The 12,006-nt window shown below is 42.8% G+C and overlaps 1 protein-coding gene across 1 annotated transcript; it reads left to right on the top strand.

Annotated features, from left to right (window-relative positions):
- Positions 1 to 10,887: 10,887 nt before the first annotated feature.
- LOC114259495 (uncharacterized) lies at positions 10,888 to 11,298 on the top strand. Its single transcript, XM_028199507.1, has one exon. The coding sequence runs from the start codon at positions 10,888 to 10,890 to the stop codon at positions 11,296 to 11,298; it is 411 nt and encodes a 136-aa protein (XP_028055308.1).
- Positions 11,299 to 12,006: the final 708 nt, after the last annotated feature.

Below are 12,006 nucleotides of genomic sequence, written 5' to 3' on the forward strand. Positions count from 1 at the left end.
AGCACCATTTGTGAAGGGGTCTTCAAGGGTGAGATTCTAGTCCCTTTTCCCCCCATTTTTGCATTGATTTTATACCTATCTTAGAGCTGTTTTTGTGATTATTGTATAACATAAAAAAGTTCTGTTTTTAGGCCCTCTTTATTGTTTATTAAGAGTGTTTTGTTGTTTGAGGGTTGTTGACCACCCTTAGGCCTCAAAAGGCCTCATTTTGAGCCATTTTGTGTTAGCTCCGGGATTTTGGTGTTGAGGTCTCTTCACCACTGAAATCTTGAGGGATTTTAGTGGTGAAGATGATGCTTTGAAGTCCCAAGAAGGAGAGGGCCACCCCCTCTCCTTATTGTCCTTGAAAAGGGCATATTTTGGCCTCTTAAGGAAGCCTATGCTTGAGTGTGTGTTGAGCATGTTTGGTTTGTTTTTCATGCTTATATATCCATGATATAACATGATTTAAAGTTGGTTTTGGAACTCCATGCATGCTTAGCATAGTTGCCATGTAATGCCTTGTTTATACCTTAACATGTCTTAGGTTGTTAGCCTTAGTTGGAGCATGTTTTAGGCTTGGTCTTGTGAAGATTTTGTGCTTATTTTGACATGTTTTAGATCTGTCCATAAGTATTTGGGTTGATTTTGGCATGCTTGATATAGCTCCTTTGTATTTAGGCTTGTTGGCCTTGAGCATGTGCATGTGTAGCATAGCATCTTCGCATTGTTTTGGTGATTTGGGATCATTCTATATGCCATTTCAGTCCCATTTCCATGCTTGTTTGATTACCTTGCATGCCTCTTTAATGTCTCATAAGCTTGTGTAGCAATGCTTCATGTTTTGGTGCCTTTGCATGCCTTTGTTTTTTGAGCCATCTAGATGCCATCTAAGTGGTCTTTTGGGCCTTATGTTATGTGCTAAAAACCTGTTTTAGGTTGCCTAATGCATGCCATGTTTGTTGTGATAAAACATGCTTCAAAGCTTCATCACTTGCCTCAAGTACTTAGACCATGCTTGCATGCATTTGCTTGTCTTGTTTGATATGATTTGGCATCATTTTATGACATGATTTCAATGCTTATGTTGCATACTAATTGCTCTTGTTTATCCCTTTCAAGTGTGCTTGAGGGTTGTTTAAATTGTGCCTAAGTGTAGGCCTTCCATCATGTGTATGTGCGCATGTGTTTTGGCTTCTTGTTTTGGTCATTATGGCCACTGTTTTAGGCCTTATTAGAGTTGCCTAATTCATGTATAAGTCCATCTTGCCATCCATTTGCATTGCCATATGTATGCTTGTATGCTTGCATAAGTGCCTTGCCATGCCATGTTGCATCCTTAGCTTGTATGCCTAGGTTGCATTGCATCTTGCATGCATTCCTTGTCCCTCGACTTGGGTGATAGGGATTGGGAGTTTTGTTTGATTGGTTTGCATACATTTGAAATCAAAGTTGCATACTTGGTTCTTTGGGCCATCACGCATGGAAATGCGTGATTGGTGGTCCGAGAATCGAGGCACATGCCCCCTTGAGTCATTACAATGATAAGGGATATGGTTGATGCATACATGCCTTGAATTGTGCTGCCATGCCTTGTTTTGCCCTCTGTTGCTGTGAGTTGCAGGTCCAGCAGACTTTCTTTGCCGACCGGCAGTGTAAGGTGCCGGCCGGCAACCTTTTCTCCGCCGACAGATTCAATTTTGTGCCGATGGACATATACCAGTGCCGGTGGTGATTCCACTCAGCCGGTGGTACTCCCCAGTGCCTAGGGATGCAACCCTGAGGTTTTGACAGCCTCCAGAGGAGTGAAAGAAGAAAAACAGAGGCAGCTTGCGCATGGCGGCGCGCTTCCCGAGGCGTTTTCCTGTTTTAATTAGTCTATTTAATTTGTTAATTAAATTAGGCAATTTGTAATATTAATTAGCTTGCGTAGTTAATTAATTTGTAATATTTATTCGGTCCCTCCGAGCGAGGGCAAGTCTGTAATAAGTGTGTGTGGGTGGTGTGTATGTCTTCCAACCTCACTTCTTTTTTCCCTTTTACTTACCCGCTTTAATGGTTAGTATTAGGGCACGTTTAATTTAGCATACCTCATACTATGCATGTGTGCATCCATGCATTTGTATTGCATGCATTAGGCTCGGTACATCACGCTAATTGTATCAATACTTCAATTCCCAAACTGAATACGTGATAATTGTGCATTTTCACATGACATGTTTAGGATAGCCGAGCCTATTCTAACAACACTTTGTATGCGATGCATTAGGCACTTAACATGGACTTGGATCATGCATGTTTGCTAACAAGTTCTCTGTTTTGGCACGGAGTACAATGTAAGTATTTATGCTTTAGCATCTCGCATGTGTGTGAATGTTAACATGACAGTATGCTTGCCATGCGGCTAGATGCTTATGTGTTAAACTGTTTTGAATGCCTGTGGGTGAAGGTTGGATTGTTTGAGTTGGAAAGACTCGTTGAAATCCGCATTTTTAGCCTACTTGCGAGTAGCAAATTCCAAAACATCTTCAAAACCAAACGGATATGCAATGTTTATTTCCAAATTAGGCAATCTAGTCTATACTTGTTTGCTGTGCGCATAACATAGTAATTCTAGGCTAATAACGAGATAAGAACACATAACGTTTTCAAAATTGGATATCACGGTTAGTAGAGGCCGGTCTTCGGACCGGGCGAAAGGGGGTGCTCATAGCTGACCTTCCCCGATCGTACCCAAGCTCCTGAGCCGAGACAACTCCGGTGATGATGGACATGTGGCCTTCGGCACCGAGTCAGGGTTTCCTAAATTCTCCCATAAAAAAATATTTAGGTGGCGACTCTGTATCTGGCAAAGCAGTCCATGTTTGGCACTACTTTTTCAAAAATTTGTTTCTCAAAACGATTTGCCGGATTTGGACTCTTTGGTTCAGATTAAGAACCGCGACACAAATCGAGAGTCCGAACTGTAGCGAGGTCCCCCCCCGCGGGCTTGTTACACTAATATACTCGAGGCTCGCTCGAACGAAAGAGTGGTCGCTCGAGCGACCAGACACAAAGAAACCTCGCTCGAGTGCATAAAGCCTCGTTCGAGCCAACAATTCGAAGTTTCAGGTCTGCAACCCAGAAGCGCACTCGAGCGCATGAATGCTCGCTCGAGCAAAGAAACCCAAAACATACAGCTCGCTCGCTCGAGCGAAGGAAAGCTCGCTCGAGCCAAGAAATGCAACCTTCAGGTCCAAAACCAGACGTAGACGCACGCTTGAGCGAAGGAACCCTGGCTCGAGCGAAGGAGCTAAAACACAAAGCTCGCTCGAGCGACAAAAGCCTCGCTCGAGCGAAGACACCAAAAACTGGGCAGCAACCATTTGTTTCTAAACACAACCAACCTGTTACAAACTTGCCCAACACATCCTAAAACTCAAATACAAAGAATTAAAGGACAGAAATGAAACATAAACAACAATACTTAGTCACGGAACCCAAGTCCAGAATACTATGCACAAAGGGAAAAAAACCCGGGATCGCTATAACCTCCCCCCCTTAAAGAATTTTGTCCCCGAAATTAGATATACGTTTCAAAAACATGTTTTTCTCAATTCTTAACAATATTACAATTCAATACTTAACATCCTGACCCATTACCGGTCATCCCATCTCTTTTCAAGAGGCAATTCACAATATAATTCAATATGCATTAACAACGTGCTTTTCTTTGAAATTCAACAACTTCCAATACCATATTCCATCAGTCCCTAACATACTCAATGTTAATGATATATTTGCATTTCTACAACACATTTAACATATACAATGCCAAATTAAATTTCCATTTCCGAGATATACCCAACAATTACCATACTTCCAAAACCAAAACATATGCAATGTTTTACAACTTAAGACATATTCAATGTTCTTAAAGTTTATCAATACAACAAAATATTTCTACAAATAGATCCGGATACTTCTCTCGGACCTCCAATTCACGTTCCCAAGTGGCTTCCTCCACCCCATGATGTTTCCACAGAACTTTTACCAAGGGAATGGTCTTGCCTCGCAAGACTTGATCCCGCCTATCCAAGACCCTCATCGGTCTCTCCTCATACGAGGCATCCACATCAACCTCTAAGTCGGTCCAATCCAATACATGTGACGGATCCGGCTCGTACTTCCGAAGCATATTAACATGAAACACGTCATGCACTCCGGACAACTGCGGCGGTAAAGCTAAACAGTAGGCAACCTTGCCAATCCTCTCAAGGATCTCGAAAGGGCCAATAAATTGAGGGGACAACTTTCCACTCTTCCCAAATCTCATCAAACCCCGCCTAGGTGAAATTTTCAGAAAGACATGATCACCCACCTCAAATGCCAAAGGCCTCCTCCTACGATCGGCATAACTCTTTTGGCAACTCTGGGCTGTAACAAGCCTCTTACGGATAAGCTCAACTTTCTCCGTCATTTCCCGCACCAACTCCAGGCCCAAGAAAGGTGCATCACCCACCTCGGCCCAACACACTGGAGACCTATACGGTCGGCCATACAAGGCCTCAAACGGTGCCATACCAATACTCGATTGGAAACTGTTGTTGTAGGCAAATTCCACTAAGGGCAAATGCCTCTTCCACGCCCCACTAAAGTCAAGGATACAGCCTCGAAGCATATCCTCAAGGATCTGAATAGTACGCTCGGACTGCCCGTCAGTTTGAGGATGATAAGCCGTGCTAAAGGTCAATCTAGTGCCCAAGGCACTCTGCAAACTCTGCCACAATCTAGCAGTAAAATACGGATCTCTATCTGAGATGATCGACAATGGGACTCCGTGCAACCTCACTATGTCCCGAATATACAAGTTGGTAAGATGATCTACTGAATCTCTCACGCGCATAGGAATGAAGTGCGCCGACTTAGTCAACCGGTCAACTACCACCCAAATAGCATCACTATCCTGCTGAGTCTTTAGAAGACCTACAACGAAGTCCATAGTGACATGCTCACACTTCCACTTGGCAATAGGCAAGGGTTGTAACAAACCCGCTGGCCTCTGATGCTCGGCCTTCATTTGTTGACAAGTAAGGCACTTAGACACAAAAACTGCCACATCCCTCTTCATACCCCGCCACCAAAACTGGCGACCCAAATCATGATACATCGTAGTGCCTCCTGGATACACCGCAAGGCGTGAATGGTGAAACTCTCGGAGTACTTCCTCTCGGCAAGACTCCGGCACAAACAAACGGTCTCGGTACAGCACACTCAGGTCGGGGTACACAGTCCAACCCTTCTTAGCTTTCCCACTGGAGATCTTCTCTCGGTGGGATTCTACCTCAAAGTCACCCCTCTGTGCCTCTAACACCCGATTCACAAGTGTAGGCTGCGCCGCTACAGAAAACAAGGCCACTGACTCAATGGATTCACCCAAGAGTAAGTCAAACTCTCCAAGTGCACCCAACATTTCCCACTCCCGGATGGCTATACACGCTACATCACTAATGGATTTCCTACTAAGGGCATCGGCCACAACATTGGCGTTCCCCGGATGGTAATGCAACTCGAAATCGTAATCCTCAATAAACTCCGTCCACCTCCTTGCCTCAAGTTCAAGTCTTTTTGTGTAAACAGATATTTCAGACTCTTATGATCCGAGAACACCTCGAACCTCTCACCATACAGGTAGTGCCTCAAAATCTTCAAGGCAAAAATCACAGCTGCTAACTCTAGGTCATGTGTAGGGTAATTTCTCTCATGTGTTTTCAACTGCTGCGAGCCATAGGCTACTACTTTTTTCTCTTGCATCAACACACAACCCAAACCCTCTCGTGAGGCATCACAATACACTGCATAACCCAAACCCCTCTCCGGAATAATCAAAATTGGAGTGGTAGTAAGTCTAACTTTAAGTTCCTGGAACGACTTTTCACAAGTCTCACTCCACACAAACTCGACTCCTTTCCGCGTCAATCTAGTCAACAACGAAGCTAGCCTGGAGAAATCTTTCACAAACAGACGGTAATACTCGGCCAATCCTGGAAAACTGCGGATCTCAAAAACACTCTTATGCTGTGCCCAATCCTGCACTGCCTCTATCTTGGATGTATCAACAGACACCCCTTCTTCGGAGACTACATAGCCTAAGAACTTGACTTCTCTTAGCTAGAACTCACACTTTCCAAACTTAGCATACAGCTTATGGGCTCTAAGCAACTCAAGCATCACTCTCAAGTGTTCCTCGTGCTCCTCCTCAGAAGGTGAATAAATCAGAATGTTGTCCACGAAAACGACCACAAAACGATCTAAGAATTTTCGGAAGATTCGGTTCATCAAGTCCATAAAGACTGCCGGTGCATTGGTGAGCCCAAAAGGTATCACCAGAAACTCATAATGGCCATACCGCGTACGGAATGCCGTCTTCGGGATGTCCTCCTCCCTGACCCTCAACTGATGGTAACCCGATCTCAAGTCTATCTTAGAGAAACAACGGGACCCTTTCAACTGGTCAAACAGATCATCTATACGAGGCATAAGGTACTTGTTCTTAACCCTAGCCCGATTCAATTTATGGTAACCAATATAAAGTCTTAAGGCCCCATCTTTCTTTTTAGCAAAGAGGGCCGGTGCTCCCCACGACGAAGTACTAGGGCGAATAAAGCCCTTATCTAGCAACTCCTAGAGTTGAATCTTCAACTCACTCAACTCGGCTGGGGCAAAACGATACGGTGCCATAGAAATCGGTGTCGTACCCGGCACTAAATCAATAGAGAACTCCACCTCTCGATGGGGTGGAAAACTAACAAGATCCTCGGGAAAGACGTCCGAGTGTTCACAAACCACCCTGGGTAACTCAATCTGGATCTCATCACACTCACTACTCGTAAAGCTAGCTAGAAGGCCACTAAGCTCACTCCGCCCTCGCGGATCATACACTGGTGGCAAAACACTATCAACCCGATCCCCCAAGAAATGAAAACAATCCCTGCTCAAAGTACATACAGTAACCCTCTGGCGGTAGCAATCAATAACAGCTCGGTATGACGATAACTAGTCCATACCCAAAATCACATCAAAACCGAACATAGCCATAACTACAAAAGAGAATGGAAGCCAGCGGTCGGCGACCTCAATATCACAACCTCTACATCCTTGTTTCAAGATCAACTCACCCCCAACAGGTGATACAACACAAATAGGAGAAGCTAACTGCGCCAACTCCAATCCCAAAACAGATGCAAATGCAGCAAATATAAAGGAATGAGATGCACCCGCATCAATCAACACATTAGCAACCGAGTTGCAAAACAAAAAGGTACCTCTCACAACAGATGGAGCTGGTACAAGGTCCTGCGCGGTAACAGCATACACACGCCCTACCTGCTCTCCTCTCGGAGCAGAAGACTGCTGCACAGATTGAGACGATGAGGCTCCTTGATTGGCTCTTGAGGCCTGAACAGACTGAGCTGGCTGATAACTCTTTCTCGACCTAGACGCACCAGATGTGCCAGTCAACTGCGGGCATAACCTCTTCAGGTGCCCCGCCTAACCACACTGGTAACAAGAGAGTGGCTGGCCTCTACCATGACTTTGGCTCTGAGGACGAGCCGAAGATGAAGCTGCTCTCTGTCCCCCTCCCCTCTGCGGGCAAACTGGAGACTTGTGGCCCAGCTGACCACACTTGTAACAAGTAACGTCTCCCTGACTACCTCTCCTAGAACCTGAACTCGGCACTGGAATGGTGGATCTCGCAAAAGTACCTTGGGACTGCTGAGGGTTAGAACCCCTCTGCCTTCTACCATCCCCTGGCCATCCTGACTCCTCTTAGAGCCCCTTATCCTCTCCTCTTCCTCATGCATCATAATCTCAAGATGCGCCACAGCATCCACAAGGCGTCCATACTTCCGAGTCATGGACCCCGCAACCCTAAGCTTAAGCCTGATCTTCAACTTCTTTTCAAACTCAGGACAACGACGTTCCTCAAACGCCACCAACTCCGGTGCAAACCTTGATAAACTGGTAAATGCGGCCTTAAACTCGGCCACTGGTGTATTCAGCTGCTTGAGCTGACAGAACTGATCCCTCCACTTCTCCCTAACAGCGGGAGGCAAAAACTTCTCCTGGAAGGCATCAACGAAAGCCTCCCAAGTCCCACCAATACGCGCACGAGTAAACTTCCACCACTGACCCGTATCCCCCTTCAGCTGGAAAGACGCCAAGGTCACCCTCAAAGCTCCGTCTTCGATGCCTAGCATCTCAAACGTCTTCATCATCTGCTCGAACCACTCATCAGCCTTAAGTGGCTCTTTAGGATGCCCTAGAAACTCGTCCGGATTGGACCTGAAAAACTCCCTTTTCAGAAAAGACGACCCTGCCTCAGCTACATGGGCCTGGGCTTGATTCTCAGCTCTGAGAATGCCCATGGATTCCCTCAATGTTCCTGCCATCTCGCGGGCTAAGGCGCCTATGGCCTGCTAACCTACTGGCTCGGCCACATTGGCCTGACCAACACCCTCCTGCTGCGCCGGAATCTCATCCGGTATAGGCTTGTCCTGCCTCCTAGGCCTGCCACGCCAACCACCATGTCTTCGTCCTGACATCCTAATAAAGGTAACAAAGACATTAGTACATTCACAAATGTGCCGAAGTTATTTCACTCGTGTCCTAATGCATTGGACAACAGTAATTCATTCCACGTATGCACATAATCACATAAGCACTTACGAATTTCATTTCCGGATAATGACAGTCCCGAGGCGTTGCTAGAGTTCCAGTTAGAAACAGTATTGATCAAGTGCTTTTCCAACAGGACTCCCAAAAACCCAAGGATCCAATCAACAATCTAGAAATTAAATCTCATACCCATATAGCCACATAAACATGTTATCACATAAGCACATAACATTACATCTAAGTCTCTAACAAGCGAGACAAACCCACTTTGGTACTAACCACTTCCCACGTACCCAAAGTATTCAAACCAGGTACGCTCTGATACCAAGTTGTAACGCCGATGAAAACATGATCCGCTCAGATTAAATAGAAGCCCTCGCCGATCTCTATGTTTTGGTATATGGAACTAGGGGTTAAAGATGCTTAGAAATAGATGAAATCAAGGTCAAAAAGTTTGGAAACTCAAAAATGGCAGAAAGAGAGAGGCAAAAATCCGTATGGAACGCCATTACGACGTCCAAGTTCAGTTTGTTCAAAAATAGTTGGCTTTGGTTTTTTTTTTTTTTTAAAAAAAAAAGTTAAAAATTAATAAATTAAAAATTTTATTTATTATTTTCTTTACTTTTTATCCATCTTTTTGTAAAAGTTCAAAATCTTAATTTTTTTCATCTTATTATATTTTAATTAAAAAATCACAAAAAATTATTTCTTAAACAAATCCTAGTAACTTGATTTTTAGGCTAAAAAAATAAAAAAATAAAAACCAAAAAAATATTTAAAAAGTAAATCAAATAAGTCAGTTATTGATGTTTTTTCTATATAATTAATAAATCATTTTTAAATACATTAAAAAAATTATTTTATAAAGAATATTAAAAACGTGAAATTCCAAAAATCCAGTAAGTAGTATATCTTTGTTTGTTGGTGGATGTGCTTTGGAAAGCGACGTTGCACCATTTAGTTTTGTTCATCATTGGAATTATTTGTTTCCCACGGTATGTGGCCGTTATTATCATCCCTCAACTTTCAATGTTTTATTTATTAAGAAAATAGTTGGGGGGGGGGGGGGGCGCACCAAAATTGAGGCTTCAACAACGTGAAGTAGGCCAAATGTTTAAATCGAAAAAAAAAGAAAAAAAGAAAAGAAAAAAAGATAGGCCAAACGTGGTAGCGTGTCATTACTTATCATTTTGGTCACTTGTTCACACACTTGTTCACTGAACTTTGACTTCCCTCCCTTACTCTTCCCCAACCCACTCTCCGTTGCTACCCGATCAAAATCATCCTCAAGCTTCCTTGCCGGCGTCCTCCTCTTCCTAACCCTATCCTCACGGTCACCTTCCTCTTCGATCACCGCCGTGAACTGCCTCTGTCGCTTTGTCGCCATCGGTGCTGGAGGCGGCGATGGGCTTGAATCCTGGTTACCTTCGATGTGGCCTTGGAGACAGAGGCACTTGAAGCCAAGTTCGCCCATGGACTCGGCCTACGCCATCAACGGGTCGGTAACTGAAGTAGGCGGGACGACTCGCTTGCCGTTGAACAGGATGTCGATGTAGATTCGGGGCCTGGGTGGGCTGCTATCGCCGGGACCTTGAGTTACCACCATGTTGAAGGATTCAACAAAAATTTCTTTCTCTCTCTCTCTCTCTCTCTCTCTCTATCTGTGATTTTCGTGATTATTGATGGATTACTAAGGATTAATAACAATTGTGATGTATTTATATAGAGTCTCTTTGTCTGTGATTTCCGTGATTATTGAAGGATTACTAAGGATTAATAACAATTGTAATGTATTTCTATATATTCCGTGATCATTGAAGGATTACTGAGGATTAATAACAATTGTGATGTATTTATATATATATATATATATAGAGAGAGAGAGAGGTGTCTTCAATGGTGAGTCAACACAATTTTTTAATAAGGTAAATTATGTTAATCACAACCATTTGAGTTGACTCACCATTGAAGACACCTCTCTCTCTCTCTATATATATAGAAATACATTATAATTGTTATTAATCCTTAGTAATCCTTCAAAAATCACGGAATATATAAAAATACATCACAATTGTTATTAATCCTTAGTAATCCTTCAATAATCACGGAAATCACAGACAGAGAGACTCTATATAAATACATCACAATTGTTATTAATCCTTAGTAATCCATCAATAATCACAGAAATCACAGAGAGAGAGAGAGAGAGAGAGAGAGAGAGGGAAAGAAATTTTTGTTGAATCCTTCAACATGGTGGTAACTCAAGGTCTCGGTGGTAGCAGCCCACCCAAGCCCCGAATCTATATCGACATCATGTTCAACGGCGAACGAGTTGTCCTGCCTTCTTCGGTTACTGACCCATTGATGGCATGGGCTGAGTCCATGGGCGAACTCGGCTTCAAGTGCCTTCGCCTCCAAGGCCACATCGAAGGTAACCAGGATTCAAGCCTATCGCCGCCTCCCGCACCGATGCCGACAAAGCGACAGAGGCAGTTCACGACGGTGATCGAAGAGGAAGATGACCTTGAGGATGGGGTTAGGAAGAGGAGGACGCCGGCAAGGAAGCTTGAGGATAATTTTGATCGGGTAGCGACGAAGAGTGGGTTGGGGAAGAGTAAGGGAGGGAAGTCGAAGTTCAGTGAAGAGTGTGTGAACAAGTGACCAAAATGATAAGTAATGACACGTTACCACGTTTGGCTTATCTTTTTTTTTTCTTTTTTTTTTTCCGATTTAAACGTTTGGCCTACTTCACATTGTTGAAGCCTATTTTCTTAATAAATAAAACATTGGAAGTTGAGGGATGCTAATAACGGTCACATACTGTGGGAATCAAATAATTCCAACGATGACCAAAACCAAATGGTGCAACGTCGCTTTCCAAAGCTTATCCACAAACAAACAAAGATATACTACTTACTGGATTTTTGCAATTTCAAATTTTTAATGATTTTTAGATTTTTTATAAAATATTTTTTTAATGTATTTAAAAATGATTTTTTTTAATTATATAGAAAAAACATGAATAACTGAATTATTTGATTTACTTTTTAAATATTTTTTTGGTTTTTATTTATTTTTTATTTTTTTAGCCTAAAAGTCAAGTTACTAGGATTCGTTTAAGAAATATTTTTTTGGTGATTTTTAATTAAAATATAATAAGATGAAAAAAATTAAGATTTTGAACTTTTACAAAAAGATGGATAAAAGGTAAAGAAAATAATAAATAAATTTATTAATTTATTAATTTTTAACTTTTTAGTATTTTTATTATTATTATTATTTTTTAGTTTGGATCTTTTTAAACCAAGCAAACTATTTTGAACAAACTGGACTTGGACGTCGTAATGGCGTTCCGTATGTGACGCCCCA

This window comes from Camellia sinensis, chromosome 2, assembly GCF_055761805.1.
Source record: "Camellia sinensis isolate YWXY chromosome 2, ASM5576180v1, whole genome shotgun sequence".
Taxonomy (NCBI): domain Eukaryota; kingdom Viridiplantae; phylum Streptophyta; class Magnoliopsida; order Ericales; family Theaceae; genus Camellia; species Camellia sinensis.

Excerpts from the sequence above, each read along its gene's own strand:
- LOC114259495 (XM_028199507.1), top strand. The coding sequence starts at position 10,888 with ATGGTGGTAACTCAAGGTCTCGGTGGTAGCAGCCCACCCAAGCCCCGA.